Here is a 20166-nt window from a genome sequence, read left to right as displayed (position 1 = left end):
ACATACTGTTTGCGTTCCAAATTGCTATGCCTATATGTTGATTTTCTGAGATGCATATATAAGGCCTGCCAGGTCCCTCTGAATGCAAATGTTTCCCAACCATTCAGCATTTAAAATCAAGATAACTTTACATTTCCCCATAATGTATTTATTGTCAAGCTCTTGTCCACTCATAATTTTTCTGTATCTCACTGAATCATGTATTCCAGAACAATTACAGCACAGAAGAAGACCATTTGGACTATAATTTTTGTGTTGGCTCTCTGGACCAGCAATTCTTCCACTTATCAATGTGCTCTACACTGACTTGGTTTTCAGATAATCTAATCCCCTATTGAATGCTTTAATTGAACCTCCATCCACCATACTCTCGGGTAGTGCTCTCTAGACTTTAACCACTCACTACATTTAGTTTCTTTTGAACCTATGTCCTCTCAATTTTGATTTTTCCACCAATAGGACCATTTTCTTCCTATCCAATTTGTCCAAACCTTCATGCTTTTGAATAATTTGATCAAATATCCTCTCAACCTCTTCTTCTCCAAGGGAAATAGTCCCAACTTCTCCAACATACCTGTGGAACAGACGTTCCTCATCTCTGGACCATTCTTGTCACTTTTCTCTGCATTCTCTCTAATGCATTTTTTTAAAGTGTAATGCTCAGAGCTGAGCACAGTACTCCAGCTGAAGCTGAGACTGTGTTTTTGACCAGGTTTAACATGATAATATCCATGTCCTAACTAATAAAGCATAGGATGTTGCATGGTGTGTAAACTTCTTTCTCAACTTGCCCTGCCATCTTCAATTATCTGTGCACATATACATCCCAGTCCCTCTGCTCCTGCACCCACTTCACAATGGTGCCCTTTGTTTATGATTTCTTCCTTCTTAGTTGAATCACTTCAGACTTCTCTATATTAAACTTTATCTGCCACTATTCCCATTCCATCAACCTGTCTCTATCCTTGTGAAATTGTACATTATTCTCCTCCTAGTTCATAATACTTCCACATTTTGCATCACCCACACATTTTGAAACTATACCCTTTACACCAAAATCTAGCTCATCAATACATCTCAGAGTCTGAACAAGAATCACTTAGGAACTCCACTGTAAATCTTCCAATAATGAAAAGCTTCCAAAAACCAATCTTGTTTGTTTCCTATCATAGCGTTGTAATTATAGAGTCAGCAACTCAGAAAAGGCGCTTTGGGCCATCAGTTTGGGCCAGTAAAAAAACAAGGGCTAAAACATTCTAAGATAATAAAATGTGAGGCTGGATGAACACAGCAGGCCAAGCAGCATCTCAGGAGCAAGATGCTGCTTGGCCTGCTGTGTTCATCCAGCCTCACATTTTATTATCTTGGAATCTCCAGCATCTGCAGTTCCCATTATCTCTAAAACATTCTAATCCCATTTGCTCACATGTGTCCCGTAGCCCTGTAGCATCACAAGTGTACATCCAAATACTTTCTTAATGTTATGAGGGTTTCTGCCCCTGCCACCCTTACAGGCAGTGAGTTCCAGATCCCCACCATCCTCAGAGTAAAAACAAATTCCCTCACATCCCTCTAAATTTACTGCCCCTCATCTATAATCTATGCCCCAAGTCATTCACCCTTTTACCAAGGGGAAACGTTTCTTCCTGTCTACCCTATCTATACACCTCGTAATTGTATACATCTCAGTCATGTCCCCACTCAGTCTCCTCTGCTCCAAGGAAAGCATTGTCCACTCTTTCTTCATAAATAAAATGCTCCAGCCGAGGCTCCATCCTGGTAAATCTCCTCCGCACCTTCTCCAATTCAGTCACACCCCTCCTACAATATGGATTCCGGAACTACTATGCACTGTCTTCTAGCTTAGTGCCAACCAAATTTTTATACAGCTCCAGCATGATCTCCCTCAGCCAATAATGGTATGTATCCCAAATTTCTTCTTAAGCAATTTATCGATTTGCCTCACTCCCTTAAGGGACCAGTACACATGCACACCGAGGCCCCTCTGACTCTCAGTATTTCTCAGGGCCCTACCATTTATTATGTATTCCCTTGCCTTGTTTCCTTGCCTGACTGTATCACTTCACACTTATCCAGAGCAAATTCCTTTTGTTGCTGTTCGGCCCATCCGACCAGCCTTTACATGTCTTCTCGTAGATGAAGACTATCCTCTTCACTACTCGACATTGCACTAATTTTTGTAATATCTGTAAAATGACTCATCAACTCTCCAACATTCAAGTCTAAGTGATTTCTATAAACCAGAAACATCAAGGGCCCCAATACTGATCACTGTGGATTAGTGGACATAGGCTTTGCGTCACCAAAACACTGTTCAATGATTACCCTCCACTTCCTAACACTCAGCCAATTCTGGATCCAGTTAGCCAACTTTCCTTGAATCCCATGGGCTCTTGCCTTCACTAACAGTCTCCCATGTGGGACCTTATCAAAAGACTTGCTGAAATCCACATAGTCAATGTGAAATGCATCACCCTCATCTACATACGTGGTCACCTCTGAAGAACTCCTCCTAATAAAAACATGCTGACTGTTCTTGATTAATCCCTTCCTCTCCATCTGCAGATTAATTCTGTCCCTCAGAATAGCTTCCAACAATTTCCGCATCACTGAGGTCAGATTGGTTGATCTGTAATTTCCTGGTTTATCTCTTCTTAAAGCATGGTACCATATTGGATCCAGTCTATCAGCACCTCTCCTATAGCCAGGAGGGATTAAAAATTATTGCTAGCACCCCTGCAATTTCTCAACAACCCGGCATACATTTTATTCATCCCGAGAGATCTATCTAATTTTAAACATGCCAGGCCACCCAGAACCTCCTCTCCATCTATGCTAATTTTTTTAACAATATCACAGTCCTTCTCCCTGATTTCCTCTCGCTAGTGAACACCAAATATTCAGTTAATTTTGTCTGTGATGATTATATCACTTTTATCCCATGAACTCCAACATTGCTCACAAGTCAGTTTATTTACATGCCTTTGGGAAGTCTGTATACACCACACCAAAAGGATTACTTCATCAACCCTCTCTGCTCCCTCATCAAAATACTCCAGCAAATTAATTAAGTGTCATTTTCCCACAAATTCATACTGGTTTCCCTTAAGCAACCTGCAATTGCCCAAATGTTGATTAATTTTGTCTCAAATTATCACTTCCAGAAGCTTCCCTCTTTGCCCCTTGTTCTCAGCAACCTTTCTCAGCCAGCTTTGGGATAGTACACTCAGCCTTCTCATCTAAGTTATTGATTTATATGTGCAGCTTCGCCTTACTGCAGTGAGACATAGTGCTCAACTCTGGGAATTTGCTCAGTGAGAAAATATTAAGAATTGCTCGCTTTCTAAAATCCAGTCAGGTTTAAATCCAGCATTTAATTTAACTGTAACAATCATGGATGTTTTCTTTCAATCTTTCAGTGAAAAGCAATTTCCTTTGCTGAGATAATGGGAACTGCAGATGCCGGAGAATCCAAGATAACAAAGTGTGAAGCTGGATGAACACAGCAGGCCAAGCAGCATCTCAGGAGTACAAAAGCTGACATTTCGGGCCTAGACCCTTCATCAGAGGGTCTAGGCACAAAACGTCAGCTTTTGTGCTCCTGAGATGCTGTTTGGCCTGCTGTGTTCATCCAGCTTCGCACTGTTTTCTTTCCTTTGCTGAGAGGCAGTTGCAGAGTTAGTTAATTATAAATCTAGTTAGAACTGGTTCTGTATCTAGAAGTAACAGACTCCAATCGCTGGAATCTCAACTATTATTAATGCAGCGGTGCAAAGTAAGTAACATGAAGGTGAGGGATGCCTCCCCCCTCATCCCCATCCCAGGCCCCAAGCAAAACTTCGACATCAAACTGATGATCACCTGCACATCTGCTAATGTGGTATGCTGTATCCCACTGTTCCCGATGCGGCCTCCTCTACACTGGGGAAACCAAGCAGAGGCTTGGAGACCGCTTTATGGAACACCTACGCTCAGTTTGTGACAAACGACTGCACCCCCCAGTCGCAAACCACTTCAATTCTCCCTCCCACTCCTTGGACGACATGTCCATCCTGGGCCTCCTCCAGTGCCACAACGATGCCACCCGAAAGTTGTAGGAACGGCACCTCATATTCCGCTTGGGAACCCTGCAGCCCAATGGTATCAATGTGGACTTCACAAGCTTCAAAATCTCCCCTTCCCCCACTGCATCCCAAAACCAACTCAGCTTGTCCCCGCCTCCCTAACCTGTCCTTCCTCCCACCTATCCCCTCCTCCCACCTCAAACCCCACCCCCACCTCCTAGCTACCAGCCTCATCCCATCTCCTTGACCTATACATCGTCCCTGGACTGACCTACCCCCACCCTAACTCCCCATCTACACTCAACTTTACTGGATCCATCCCTGCCTCTTTGACCTGTCTGGCTCCTCTCTACATTTCCGCTCCTTTATCCATCTTCCATCTGCAGCCTTCCCCCCCGCCCCCCCGCCGAACTTTCTATTTATTTCAGAATCCCCTTCCCCTCCCCCATTTCTAATGAAGGGTCCAGACCCGAAACATCAGCTTTCCTGTTCCTCTGATGCTGCTTGGCCTGCTGTGTTCATCCAGCTCTACACCTTGTTATCTTAACATGAAGGTGAAGTTTCCAACGCAGAAAGGTAGAGTGATAACTCAGGGAATTTGGTATTTGGAACAGGGTGGGAAGCATTGATGCCTCATCTTCTATGAGAAAAGGAATGGTCCCAGAGAGAAAGCTGAAGAGATCGAGAGGGAGGCAGATACTGTTCTGTGCTACCACCTGTATAAGTCCCAAGGAAGTGTTGCTTATCTGGTATAAGAGTTACAGATATTTCCGCAAGGCTGGAGAGGAACTTATAGAGGATGCAGAAGTATCTAGTATTCATGATCCACATAGGTATGAATGGTGTACGTATGGAATGAGAAAGAGTCTCTGCTTATTGAGTATGTGCAGATAGGGGCTAAGTTAAGGAAGCACAGGGGTAATAATCCCTGGATTACCACCAAAGCCACAATCAACCAGTTATCAGATAAATAAAATCAGAGAGTTGAATGCATGGCTGTAAGGTTGTTATGAGAAAAGTATATTTTGGTTTATGGGAGTCTGACACCAGTATTGCAGAAAAAGGGAATTGGACTGTTGGGATAGCCTTCATCTTAATCATGGTGGGAACCAGTGCTCCAGTAAATCATTTAAATAGGGCTGCAGAGGGTTTTAAACTAAATATGAATGGGATAATGGAGGAGGCATTCATATGAAGGCAGATTTGAAAAGTCAAAGATAATGAACAAGGCAGCATCAGAGTACACCAATAAATATAATCATATAGGAAATAATATTAAAAAGGCAGAGTTACAGGTTCTTCATCTGAATGCATGCAGCATTCATAACAAGGTGAATAAATTGCTGGAACAAATAGAAATAAATGAGTATGAAATGTTAGCCATCACAGGTCACCATTACATAGTTGCAAAGTGACCAGGGCTGAATCATGAACATTCCAGGATATTTGACATCTCAGAAAGGCAGGAAGACAGGCAATGATGTATGGTAGCTATGTACATTACTGAGAAATGATTGTGGCTCGGAGGATCAATGTGTAGAATCAGTTTAGCTTGTGGTAAATAGCGTGTGACAACGTTATTAAAAACAGACTATTGATTATCAAATTCCATCACATGGCTTAATGCCTGGGGCTTAGACGGACCAAAATTATTTTAGTAAGGGACCAAAAGCACTGTCATGAAATGACCACAAGCATCACCTACCTCACACAAGTTAGTCAAATTTAATTAAACAAATATGTATTATGCAATGATAATTTTGAACTAAGATTAACATTTTATCCAAAGGGAATTAAACTTGTCAACCTCTGCCACCCACATCCAGCAAACACCCCTGTACCCAGGAGAAGATCCTCATCTCCCAGAGGATTTGTTCCATTGTGAGAACCTTCACATGTTAGAGGTGAAACATCACCTACAATTACCAAGTTTGGGCACAGTGAACTCAGCAGACAGAATATATGATCTAGTTGCAATTTGAAGAGGCTGTGGCAGAAGCAGAGAAGATGGATTTTTGACTGCAGAAGTGAAACAACCTGAAAAACTCGCTCTCTCTCCTTCTCTCTGCCTCTGAGGAAGAAACACTCAATCACCCAATGATAATGGAAATAAGAAATCAATTGTCTTATGTTAAAACCTGATACTCAACAAAACACTAAGCTGAACTTTTATTTTACTCCGTTTTGTATTAGACTCTATCTAGCTGATTTGTTGATTAGAGGTGTAGACTTCATCAATCAGAGTCAATTTGCCAATCTCTTCTTATGCAGTATAAAATGCTGCTGTCTCTTTACTTTGGAATTTCTCGCAATTGTCCTGATGGGTGTAAGACAAAAGGGTGTTTCGAAATGTACCTTTTTCAGCAAGGTTATCAATGAACTCTGACTCAGTGCACAATGTCTATAATAGTCCAAAAATTGCTATAATATCCTACTTGATTGCTCAACATACAGATCTAGAAAAGTACTTTCATTTTGTTCCATCAACTCTTCCTCCACAGTGTTGTTCTTCTGTTAGTTCTCTTCCCAGATCAGTGGCCCATGGCATATGAAGCAGACAAAGCAACTGATCTTTACTTTGGAGCATAGTAACTGCTGTAAGGTAAGACAAGTTACGACAAAATCATGCACAACAAGATTCTAAAAGCAGCATTGAAAAGGTTGACTAGTTTCAGAGATGCTAGTTGAGGGATGAATCAGTACTTCTTGCTTATTTTAAGAAAAGCGCTGAAGGAACTTCTACATCCACCCTACCCTACCAACCAGACATTGTTTAGTATCACAGCTAAAAAAAAACACATCTCCAACTGGATAGGATTCACTCATTACTGTGCTGGAGTGCTACTTGGTATGCTATAATGTGGGTTTGGATCCAACAACAGAATTTGAGATGAAAATGCTATCGCTGAGCCAAGTTGACACTTTGGTGCTCAAAATGAGTGGTTGTTTAATCATTAAACAGGATACGTTACAAAGAGAAGAGATAATGGGAACTGCAGATGCTGGAGATTCCAAGATAATAAAATGTGAGGCTGGATGAACACAGCAGGCCAAGCAGCATCTCAGGAGCACAAAAGCTGACGTTTCGGGCCTAGACCCTTCATCAGAGAGGGGGATGGGGGGAGGGAACTGGAATAAATAGGGAGAGGCGGACCGAAGATGGAGAGTAAAGAAGATAGGTGGAGAAGGTGTGGGTGGGGAGGTAGGGAGGGGATAGGTCAGTCCAGGGAAGACGGACAGGTCAAGGAGGTGGGATGAGGTTAGTAGGTAGCTGGGGGTGCGGCTTGGGGTGGGAGGAAGGGATGGGTGAGAGGAAGAACCGGTTAGGGAGGCAGAGACGGGTTGGACTGGTTTTGGGATGCAGTGGGTGGGGGGGAAGAGCTGGGCTGGTTGTGTGGTGCAGTGGGGGGAGGGGATGAACTGGGCTGGTTTAGGGATGCAGTGGGGGAAGGGGAGATTTTGAAACTGGTGAAGTCCACATTGATACCATATGGCTGCAGGGTTCCCAGGCGGAATATGAGTTGCTGTTCCTGCAACCTTCGGGTGGCATCATTGTGGCAGTGCAGGAGGCCCATGATGGACATGTCATCAAGAGAATGGGAGGGGGAGTGGAAATGGTTTGCGACTGGGAGGTGCAGTTGTTTGTTGCGAACTGAGCGGAGGTGTTCTGCAAAGCGGTCCCCAAGCCTCCGCTTGGTTTCCCCAATGTAGAGAAAGCCGCACCGGGTACAGTGGATGCAGTATACCACATTGGCAGATGTGCAGGTGAACCTCTGCTTAATGTGGAATGTCATCTTGGGGCCTGGGATGGGGGTGAGGGAGGAGGTGTGGGGACAAGTGTAGCATTTCCTGCGGTTGCAGGGGAAGGTGCCGGGTGTGGTGGGGTTGGAGGGCAGTGTGGAGCGAACAAGGGAGTCACGGAGAGAGTGGTCTCTCCGGAAAGCAGACAGGGGTGGGGATGGAAAAATGTCTTGGGTGGTGGGGTCGGATTGTAAATGGCGGAAGTGTCGGAGGATAATGCGTTGTATCCGGAGGTTGGTAGGGTGGTGTGTGAGAACGAGGGGGATCCTCTTGGGGCGGTTGTGGCGGGGGCGGGGTGTGAGGGATGTGTCGCGGGAAATGCGGGAGACGCGGTCAAGGGCGTTCTCAATCACCGTGGGGGGGAAGTTGCGGTCCTTAAAGAACTTGGACATCTGGGATGTGCGGGAGTGGAATGTCTTATCGTGGGAGCAGATGCGGCGGAGGCGGAGGAATGAGGAAACGTTACAAAGAGAAGATGCTTTTTATTCCTGGTTTTGATGTGGGCATCATTGGCAAGGCTGGCATTTATGTTCAGGCGTGGTGTCAGGCCTGTGTCTTGAACTGTGTGGTGAAGGTACCTCTCCAATGTTGTTTGACAAGGAATTTCTAGACATTGGCCGAGAGATAATGAAGGAACAGCAATATGTTCAGCAATTAAACTCAACGGAAACAAGTCAGTAACAACAGGAGGTAGAAACCAAATTTTGTCATGTCATCAGCACCTTGTTTACATGCTTGGTCCTAACAGTGGGCAACCTGTCCCACTGTCCACATGGAATGCTGGCAGGATGTCAGACCACAGTCATGAATCTTTGTTTCATCCCCTTCTGCATGATCATTACTGTAGAATCAGCGGTAAATGTTGGCAAATGTCTTATACATCTATTAAACCAGTATTAATGTGAAATAAGGCAAATAATGGAAAATGCCCAGCATCTCAAGGCAGAAAGAGCAAATTACAGTTTGGTGGGTTTGATTTTTTTTCATGCCACCCCATTAACAGATTAGAAAACAGCAGAATTGTTCACTTTAAAGCCCTCCCATTTACAATAGCATGACTTACTTTAAGATCCAGGAAATGGGGTATCATTGCCTGATGCAGCTGCCTGTGTCTGTGTTCCACATTAGGCAGAGGTTAGAGTTACTCAGCATCAGAGGTTAAGAGTTGAAACCTGATAGACTGTGTGTTTATTTGAAGACTCACTATATTTAAATCATTGCATTCCAAATGTCTGACAAATGTCACGCAACACTGATACAATGCATTTAAGGTTTACATTCTTCATAGACTTTATCCTCATCCCAGAGAATGTTGTTTGTCTGTTTGAGATGTTTGCTTCCTTTAGCATTCTTATTAACCCTTCCCACTGAGGAGTTTACTCATTTAAATGTATCTCGACTCCGGGGACCTTTGAAAAATAATTCTGTATCTTTTAATTCTGGGAGGAGAATAGAAACAAAACAGAATAAATTGCAATTATAAATGATCCTTTAATCTCTCAAAGCATCCTATATGTTGTTGTTTCTATGTGGGAATTACTGACATCTAATTGCACACAGCAAGATCTTATAAACAGCAATGGGGCAATGGCCAGATAGTTGGTTTTTTTGGAATAATGTTTTGGCAAGATGCAACAATGTCACATGAAAGACCACCTCACTTCTGATAGCGCAACACTCCCTCTGTACTGCACTAAATGGTCAGCTTGGGTTATATTCTCAGGTCCACAACAGAACTTGAAACCACAACCTTCACATTCAAAGGTGATGATGGTACCTTAGTTACTCACTGATATGTTTCAACCCTTAATCTGCTCCCCATTTCTAACAGACAATAACAGTCTATATTTTAATGCCATTTACCCCCATTAACTCCATATTACCTTAATACACTTACCTAACCAAAAATAGCTTGACTTTTGAAAGTATGTCTGAATTCACTCACCGCATGAATTATTTTCTTTATACTGGCCCTGCTAAAATCCTTTTATCTTGTCAGCGATCGCCAATTCCAAAGAAAGTATCTAACTGGTGGATATTTTTAATCAAGCTGTTCAGACACATTATGACACACATCTGGGACTTAAACCCAGACCTTCTGGAACAAAGGTAGGGACATTATCAGTGCACCACAACAATGGGTAGCAAATGAGGGCTTGTCCAGGAGCTGAACACAGGACCTCTCACATTATTATACAACAAACCCCAAAGCAAGAATCACACCCTAAGACTAGCAGGCAAACTATAATATTCAGATTTATATCCATGGTTTCTTCTCCACTGTTTCATGGGATGCTGATGTTGCAGGACAGTCCAGCGTTTGTTGCTCCTAATTAATCTTGAGTAGAATGGCTTGCTAAGGCACATGGAGGGTCATCTGATTTGATTCATTGTTGTCACATATATTTAAGTAAAAAGTTTGTTTTGCAATCAGTACGGGCAGATCAGAGCATACAAAGCTCATACAGATCATGGGGTGCTTAGACAGAGCGAGGTATGGAAGGCACACAAAAGCAAGATCAACATTAGATTTAAAATCAGAGAGGTCCATTCAACAGTCTAATAACAGCGGGGAAGAAGCTGTTCTTCAACCTGTTGGCACAGGTGCTTAAGCTTCTGTACCTTCTTCCTGACAGAAAAGGTTGGTAGAGAGTATTACCAGGACGGGGTCTTTGATGATGGTGACTGCCCTTCCACGGCAATGGGAAGTGTAAATTGAGTCCATGGATGGGGGATTAGCTTTCAATATGGTCTGGGCTGTGCACACAACTTCCTTATAGTCCTGGGCAGAGCAGTTGCTGTACCAAGCTGTTATGCATCCGTATTCCCAAGGCTTTAAGCTTGATACCTGGATTACTAGCCCAGTGATCTTACCAACATCTCCATTTTGGTTGATTATTAATAGTTACTAGCGAGTTTTGAGAAGATTTGTAGCTCAGGTTGAGGTTCTGGATGTGAGTTTGCTCGCTGAGCTGGAAGGTTAGTTTTCAGACGTTTCGTCACCATTCCAGGTAACATCATCAGTGAGCCTCCGACGAAGCGCTGGTGTTATGTCCCGCTTTCTATTTATCTGGATAGGTTTCCTTGGGTTGGTGATGTCATTTCCTGTTCTTTTTCTCATGGATGGTAGATTGGCTCCAAATCAACGTGTTTGATTGAAATCAAAACATATTGATTTGGAGCCAATCTACCATCCCCTGAGAAAAAGAACAGGAAATGACTTCACCAATGCAGGAAATGACATCACCAACCCAAGGAAACCTAACCAGATAAATAGTAACCGGGACATAACACCAGCGCTTCGTCGGAGGCTCACTGATGATGTTACCTAGAATGGTGACGAAGCATCTGAAAACTAACCTTCCAGCTCAGCGAGCAAACTCACATCCATTAATAGTTACAGAAGTGTAAAAGTTAAAACTCACATTTGTTGCCTGTGATTCTACAAATAAAGTCTCTGTACAAACTGCAATCTGTCCTTCAAATAAGGCACAAAATAATGCTCAGTTAAATAGGAACAAATTAATGTCTTGGTCAAAATGTTGGCCTCCTTCTCCCTTCTCCACATTGACAGTGTTCTTAATTATAGCAATAGAGACAGAACTTGTATTTACAATCGTACCTTGCCATGACCTCAGAACTCCCAACGTAATTTATTGACAATGGAGTACTCTGAAGATCAATTAACCTCGTAACCTGGACAAACACAGCAGGACACTCTGTGATTAGCAATTTCCCACAAACAGCCAATGAATGGATAACCAAATGATTTGTTTTCAATGTGTTGGTTTAGAAAAAAAAACAAGAGTCACAGTGATTTGGTGATGGGAACGTTGCTCAGTTGTGTGTGATAGCACCTCTGGGTATATAAGAAGAAGATGACTGTGTTGGCGTATTGAGGAACATTAACACAAGCTCTGGGAAAACTCAATTCTCTTTTTGAAAGGTGCCATGGGATCTTTCGCGTTCCCCTAAAAAGTCAGACAGAACCTCAGATTAACATCTCATCCAAACAAAATTCTTCTTCGAAGATGCAGCACTCAATCTTTCATTCACTGTTTAAGAAAAGTGATGATCATTGTCAGTATACACTACAAAAAAACTTGCATCTGTACAGGACATTCGCTACCCTCATGACATTGCAAGCTGCTTTTACTTGAAGTAATACATGGATAATTCATCTATTGAACAGCACATGATGATATCCTATTCCACTTGCCAAATAGGGAAATGCATTATTTGTACAGGAGTGGAGTCTAGATTGATAATAGTTCTTAACAACACATTACCAATTGCCACATTTGACAATGACAATAAAATATCAATTAATTAACCATTTCTCATTCAGATATACAAGTGGAGAAGCCAGCATATAGACCTACTCTGCAAACACAATACCTCTCTATTGCTGTCTGATCCTCTTTTGATCTCCTTCCTGATACCCTATGCAGCTTTGATGCAGAATAATGAACATTTCTATAATAGAATGTAGCATTCTGCCTACAAAAGGTTCTACACTAACCCTTAAGTCCATGGAAGGGGAGGTGATGACCAAGTGGTATCATTGCTCGCCTATTAGTCTAAAAAGCCAGCTATTGTTCTGATGTCTGGGTTTAAGTTCTGCTGTGGCAAATAGTGGAATATGCATTTTTAAAAATTTGGAGTCTAATAATGACCGTGAAACCATTATTGATTGATCGAGGGAAACCCCATCTGGTTCACTCAGGTCATTTAGGGAGGGAAATCTGCTGCCCTCACCTGGTCTGGCCTGCATGTAACTCCAGGCTCACAGCAGTGTAGTTGACTCACAACTGTCCTCTGTGTATCTAGGGATGGGCAATAAGTGCTGGCTCAACCGGTGACACCCACCATCCTGTGAATAAATAAAACAAGACAAGATTGTAGCTCAATCCAGTATCCAATCCTTTCCCTACTAAATCAATATCCAGTCTTTGGAAAAACAGGAGGCTGAGCTGGTACTTGTTTGAATTAGTAATATCTTGTGCATTCACAATTTATTTTGAGCATAACTTTAATCAAGGCAAGAGATCAAGAGATAACAAGGTGTAGAGCTGGATGAACACAGCAGGCCAAGCAGCATCAAAGCAGCAGGAAAACTGATGTTTCGGGCCGAGATCCTTCTTCAGAAGTAGGGGAGGGGAAGGGGATTCTGAAATAAATAGGGAGAGATGGGGAGGTGGACACTAGATGGATAGAGGAGAAGATAAGTGGAGAGGAGGCAGACAGGTCAGAGGCGGGGATGGAGCCAGTAGAGGTGAGTGTAGGTGGGGAAGAGATAGGTCAGTCCAGGGAGGATGGGCAGGACAAGGGGGCGGAATGAGGTTAGTAGGTAGGAGATGGCGGTGGGACTTGAGGTGGGAGGAGGGGATAGGTGGGAGGAAGGTCAGCTTGGAGAGGTGGGGACAAACTGGGCTGGTTTTGGGATGCGGTAGTGCGGGGGAGATTTTGAAGCTTGTGAAGTCCAGCATCTGCAGTTCCTGCTATCTCTAAGAGATCAAGAGAAGCTGGATTACAGAGGATGCAGGATATGGGGCAAAGTGTGACCCAGCATGGCACAGTGGCTCAATGGTTAGTCCTGCCATAGGGGTGGCATAGCATCCTGCACTGCTGCCTCACAGCACCAGGCACCTGGGTTTGATTCCAGCCTTGGCGTTCACACATTTCTCCCCATGTCTTCCTCCGTGTTTCCTCTGGGTGCTCCAATTTCTTGCCACAGTCCAAAGCTGTGCAGGTTCAGTGGATTGGCCATGCTGAGTCGCCCATGGTGTCCAGGGGTGTGTATGCTAGGTGAATCAGCCATGGATGGGGTGGGGCTTTGTCTGCTTGGGATGCTCTGCAGAGGGTTGGTGCAGAATCAATGGAGCGAATGGCCTGTGTCCACACTGTAGAGATTCTATAATTTGCACTAAACCTATACAGTACTTTCTTTCTCATCCTATTTGTTCACATGAACCAGCACTGCATCATTTTGTGAGGAATAATTGCATACTACTTGTGTAATGGAAAGTAGCATTTGAAGAGTGATAACAGCCTACCCTTCAATTGTGAATTCCTTTTCTAAAACTAGGTCGAACCGAGCTAGTGGAGGTGGACATGAGGGTCATATTTACTGAAAAGTAGGTAACGTTCAGCATATTCCAGTTCCCTCCTCCTCCCCCAGTTCTGTTTCAATTCGAGGACTACTGCTGATGGTTGGGGCTTCCATGGAAAGAATTCTTCAGACAACAGTTTGCAGCAGCTCAAGTCTGTCAAATGCCACCAGGACCCAGCTCGGAGCAGCCGTGAGGACAAGGTAAAGAGAAAATGGTTTGTAATAAATGTGACAGGGCAGAGGGACAGACGATAGTGAACAGAAAGGAGAAGCTGGCGATAAATGAGTGAAAGACAGGGAGGAATCCTGCTACTGAGGGGACAAATCAATGGAAGACTGAAGAGAGGAATAAAAGGAAGAAAGGAAAGTGATAGAGAAAGAAATTCTAGGTTTTGTGGGAAATGGGAGATAAAACGTTGGTTGAGTAGGGTTGGAGAGTGAAGAATGATTAGTTCGGGACAACAAAGTGTGAAGCTGGATGAACACAGCAGGCCCAACAGCATCTCAGGAGCACAAAAGCTGACGTTTCGGGCCTAGACCCTTCATCAGAGAGGGGGATGGGGAGAGGGTTCTGAAATAAACAGCAGAACCCTCTCCCCATCCCCTTCTCTGATGAAGGGTCTAGGCCCGAAATGTCAGCTTTTGTGCCCCTGAGATGCTGCTTGGCCTGCTGTGTTCATCCAGCTTCACACTTTGTTATCTTGGATTCTCCAGCATCTGCGGTTCCCATTACCAATGATTAGTTCAGGTTGGACAAAAGAGAGAAAATGTCTGTTTGAACTGAGGGAATAGCAAATGAGAAAGGACAGGGAGAATAACAACTCTTTAAGGTTGGAGAAGGAAAGTACCAAATGAGATGGAATATGCTGATGTAAGCTGCGAGGAGCGACAATGGAATATGTCTCAGGGGAGGATGGAGAGTTGGAAGTGGACCCTGTCCTTCTGAGGAGCAGACCCTTTTCAACTAGTACACTGCACTTTGTGAAGCCAAAGAATGGAAAATGAATCAATCATTAGGCTGCTCCTGGTAATGTTTCAGAATCCAAGCAATTTTGTCTATTTTTATATTGCATATTGCAAAGATGTGTGCACAGATTTTTGGCCTGATCCAGTCGATAGAATCTAGTTTTACATTGACCTATTATCATCTTTAGGTGACTGACGTGGAATGCACTGGCCATTTCGGTGGTGAAGCGTCTAACCCTTATTTACAAGCCTTTGCTAAGCTGCTGGTCCAGGCTCCTTGACACAGCACATCGGATAGTATCGTGAAAATGAGGCTCCTGAGGCGGTAGGGCTCATAACAGCAGAGAACGTGGTATCCAGTGCTTCACTCCTGCTCCTCTGACCCTCACAAAAGTGATCGAGCACCTAGTTGTGGCTGGGTGTCCTCTCTTTGTCACACATGGCACCAACCCTGACTGGTTCCAATCTAAAATGGCCATTACATCATGGGCCCCTGATTTCCTCATTATTGCCTGAAGTGCTCAGGGCTCTCTAGACAGCCGGCACAAACAGGCCCCATGTAAAATGGAGCTTGACACATTGTCAATGGTTGTGCAGGTTTACTCATCCCAAACTGCCTGCTGCCTCTTTAACCCCAGGAGAAGGCCAGTAGAAGTTGACTCCTTGGTGACCTTACAGCTTCAGTGATGAGAAAAAAAACTTTCTCTTCCTTGGAAATAATATGTTGTTACAATTTTTAGTTTGTCACAAGGTACACACAGTCTATAAAGATGCACTGCGGAAATTCACCAAGGCTCCTCAGGCAGCACCTTCCAAAACCATGACCACATCCATCTAGAAGGACAAGGGCAGCAGGTACATGGGAACCTGTAAGGCCCCCTCCAAGCCACTCACCATCCAGACTTGGAAATACATTGTAGTTCCCTGGCTGTGGCTGGATCAAAAAATCCTGGAATTCCCTTACCTGAGGATAATGTGGGTGAACCCACACCAGGTGGACTGCAGTAGTTCAAAAAGGCAGGTGACCACCACCCCCTAAAGGGCAACTAAGCACTGGCAAATAAATGCTGGCCCACATCCCACCAGTTAATTTCGAAAAGCAGTCAAATAGCTGCAGTCACTATTAATACAATCCCCTTTAGATCAATGCTAAATGCATATTAAAGGGTGAATATATTCCCTCAAAGCCCCGGTTCTGCCTTACTTTTGCAACATTTGATGAATGTTTGTCCTGTCCCCCAGCCATTACTGCACCGGCAACGTTATCTCACAAGGAGCGGACTGAGCAATCGCCTGAGACCCAGCCCAGCCCAGCACAGCCCCAGCCCCAGCGAGGCGGAGCCTACCCCCAGCAGGGCAGGGGAGTCAGTGCAATCCTTAGCCGGAAAACGGCGAGATGGAGAGCAGCGGTCCCGGGGAGCTCTTGGGACCTGAGGGCAGGAGGTAAGTGGGTCAGGAAAAAGCGTGTGCAAGTGCCCGGCTCTTGTCATGAGTGAAATATTCTATGTTCCCATGTGTGTGAGTGTTAGCCTGGCTCTGTGTGTGTGTGTGTGTAAGTGAGAGAGACAAAATCTGGGAAATCTGATTCGTGTTACCGGTCCCTGGTGCGTCTGCAGTGAAAGAAGTGACTGGGGTCCCCGTTGGATCCCTCCCAAATAACGGTAGATCAGTCTACAGGAAGAAGACTGTTATCTCTGTAATTAGAGGATGTGCTTTTTATGAATGTGTTTGTATATAAATACATCTCACTGTCTCTCTATTTATGTCATTCTCTCCCGCCTGCAGCCTGTTTAAAGCTGTGTCAGGTTGGGCTTCTTAAAAAGAATCACAGCTATCTGTCACTAGCAGATGTGGGGCTCTAGGTAATCTCTGGAGCATGTCATGGGGTGAATGCTGTGACTAAATGGTTATGTGAGAGACAGGATGGCTCACAGTGAACGCAGGGGTTAGGTTTCACTGTTAAGAATGAGTGGCACAACTGTCTAAGTAAAATATTATCAGGAACATGTAGCGGACACCGAAAATTATTGCCAGCTCGCAGATAACAGGCGCAGGCTTCAGACTCTGTAACTCAAAGGTAACATGGCACTGGCACACAATTCTGAACACACTAAGGCTAGGCTGTGGTAAATGCTATGACTTTTATTCCCAATGTTTTCCTAACCAACCTTTTATCTCCCAACCACTAAAAGCATCAACATGTCGACGTGATGTCTATATCCTAACTCGTATCAAGTCCTGTTTACCAAACATTCCTGAGATCACTGATCTGCATTAGCTTCTTGTCTAGCAATGCTGAGACTGTGAAATTCTGCTTTCCAACCCTCAGATAGCCTTCCACATTTCTGTAGGCTCCACGAGCTCCACAACTCTGTGACAGTGACATCTCTGCATTCTTCTAATTCCAGCCTATCTTGACCTCTGCACCTGCTTTGCCCCAGAATTGGTGGCAATGACTTTAGCTATGTCCAAAACTCTGGAATACCCTCCCCTAACCTCTTTGCCTCTCCTGCCTCTCTTCCGTCTTTCAGCAATTCATTTTAAAAAGTCGTCTGTTTAATCCAGCTTTGTATGTCTTCTTTGGTTCACTTATTGTCTGATTACCCTCTAACCAGCTTGTGACATTTTACTCGGGTAAAGGTGAGCCATTGTTGAGTCACTTCCTTGGGATATAATATTCTAATGCAGTAAAGTGATATTCATGCATTTGTGTATGTATGCAAGCAACCCAGTTAGTCCAAATTGTTTCTTAAGCTGACAATAATGGATACCTGGGAGTGAGACTGGAATTTGCCAAAGGGATTTGATTCTGTCATTAACGACAGGAGGATACTAAATATCATCTGGAAGTATTATCTAAAGTTAGGAATTCAATTATAGCCTTGGAAATCAGTTCCTCACAACTTTTGCCTTAAAAATAATGTTGGAAGCACTAAGCATGTGGGTTTTGCATGACTTCACTATTCTGCATCTTTTGGAACCACTGTATTTAAGGAATTACACAGCAAACGAATACATCCTGCAATTCAGCATCTGGTCCACATGCACTAGTCATTCATAGCGATGTCCATATTCCTGTGTGGGGAATAGTTGTTTCTAGGTTAATGTAACACTAGAAAAAAAGAATGAAGTCATTAGTTATAAAAAAAAGGAATATTTGTTTGCATAGAATTTTCAGGAGCATTCGCCTCATGCAGTTTACAAGCAATTAAGTACTTGGTGCACTGGAGTTACAGTTATAATGTAGTAAAGACAAAACCAATTTTCATGCAGAAAGACCTCACGAACAGCAATGGTGGAATGGGCACAATTTATTTTGGGGGTGTTAATGGCGCAATAAACTTTTGGCCTGGATACCAGGGGAGATTTCCGCAAGCTTTGAATAGAGATGTGGAATCTTTCAAGTCCGACTGAAATAATGGACAGCTCTCAGTTCAATGTCTGATTGGAAAAATGAAACTAACCCCCATGCCCACACCCCTCCACCACACTGCATCCCCCACTCCGTAGCTCCCCCAGCAGTGCAGGACTGTATAGAGTGCTGGCTCTGGATTGGAACTAGAATCCATGGTTTCTGACTCGAGGCTAGATGGATAGGTGTAAAGAAAAAGTAGATGCCTGAGGCTGATTCAAATGATGCTGTTGCAGAGTGATGTTGGCAAGAGCATGCACAAATAATGAAACTTTATTGTTGGTGATGTACACTTTGAACATATGGGAGTACTATAAAATGATTGGTGAATATGCCAATGTCTTTGAACATGGATTCCCTTAGTAATGCATCAGTTGTAACCAAAATGAGAGCGCCAACTCAGATTTCCCTGAATGATAATACCACGACTTCAAAGTTAAATGATGAAGGCAGGTTACTCAAAATAAAAGCTTGCATTCTTTGAACACAGAAAGTTGAAGGGCGATCTGACCGAAACACTTAAAATGATTAAGGGATTTGATTCCATGGGAACTATTTCCCCGATGGGGGAATTTCAAAGCGAAGGGGAACAGTGTTAAAATTAGAGCCTAAACATTCAGGAATGAAAGCAAAAGGTATTTTACCACATGAAAGGGAATGGATAAATGTCTGGAATTTTCTGACCTCGAATGTCTTTGAATGCTGGAGGGCACTTGGAGTTTTGAAGAGTGAGTTTAGTAGATTTTAGTTTGGTCAGGATATTAGGGACTTGGAGCAAAGGTGGGTCAATGGAATCAAGGTCTTGATCTAATTCAAAGGTGAAACACGGCTCAAGGGACTGAATAGCCTCCTGCTGTTGCTCATAAAAGAGCGCATCTTCTGGAGGTAGCTGCTAATCACCATGCAGTTGAATGATGAGAATAAAGAACCTTAGGACTTCTTTCTGATGCTGCCTGGCCGGCTGTCTTCCTCCAGCTCCACACTGTGTTATTGGTCTTGAAAATGGAACCTGAATGCTTGTTTCAAGTTGAGATCTGGTGCAAGGACTTGACTTGATATCGGCCCAAAACCCCTAGGCAAGTGATCTACCCTGACAGCTGCTCCTGTTCGACGATAGACCTTTCGTCTTCAAGCACTTAATTTACACGGCCGACAAGCAGGTTTAACATAGCAGATAAAAATAAAGGTAGACGCTCCATGCTGAGTGTTTGGAAGGACATATATAGGTACATATAATCAAGGGTCAATTGTTCGTACAGAATAATTTCCCTTGCGTCGCTGTGTATGCGAGTATAATGCAAATGCTGATGGGTGCCTTCAATTGATTATTCATTGTAATTTACTCTTCAAACGTTTTAATTCTTAACAAAAAGAACTGCAGTGATTTTAAAATTCTTAAGGTTGTGTTAAAATCCCTCCATGTTTGCTCTCCTCCTAATCTCTGTAACAATCTTCCAGTGCCATAATGCTCTGAGAATCTCTTGCACATCCCAGATTTTAATCACATCACCACCGTCAGCGAAACCTTCAGGTAGCTAGGCCCTAAGGTCTGGGTTTACCTCTCTGAAACTGCACACCTCACACTCTTTATATATAATTATATATAGTATTATATATACACACACCTTTTAATATATAATATATTCATATTATATATACAACCTTTAACTAATCTTTTAACGTCCACCTCTTTGGGCACCAGCATAACATATTTTTTACATTTTCATATCTTCAGTGTGACATTTTACTTGATAATGTTCCGACTATTTTGAAGGTGCTGTATAAATGCA

At 43.4% G+C, this 20166-nt stretch overlaps 1 protein-coding gene across 2 annotated transcripts in view; it reads left to right on the top strand.

The window, feature by feature from the left end:
• Positions 1-16313: 16313 nt before the first annotated feature.
• The window catches only part of LOC125457268 (protein FAM124A), a 40961-nt gene continuing 37108 nt past the window's right edge, over positions 16314-20166 (top strand). For both annotated transcript variants that reach the window (XR_007248588.2, XM_048541255.2), the window contains exon 1: positions 16314-16407. Coding sequence is in view for 1 of the 2 variants with exons in the window: in XM_048541255.2 (XP_048397212.2) it covers positions 16361-16407 (47 nt within the window). In the remaining variant the exon portion in view is untranslated. The remainder of the gene's footprint in view (positions 16408-20166) is intronic.

The sequence above is a fragment of the Stegostoma tigrinum genome, chromosome 12 (genome assembly GCF_030684315.1).
Source record: "Stegostoma tigrinum isolate sSteTig4 chromosome 12, sSteTig4.hap1, whole genome shotgun sequence".
Lineage (NCBI taxonomy): Eukaryota > Metazoa > Chordata > Chondrichthyes > Orectolobiformes > Stegostomatidae > Stegostoma > Stegostoma tigrinum.
Note: the sequence above shows the minus strand (reverse complement) of the source record. Positions and strands in the feature narration are given on the sequence as shown.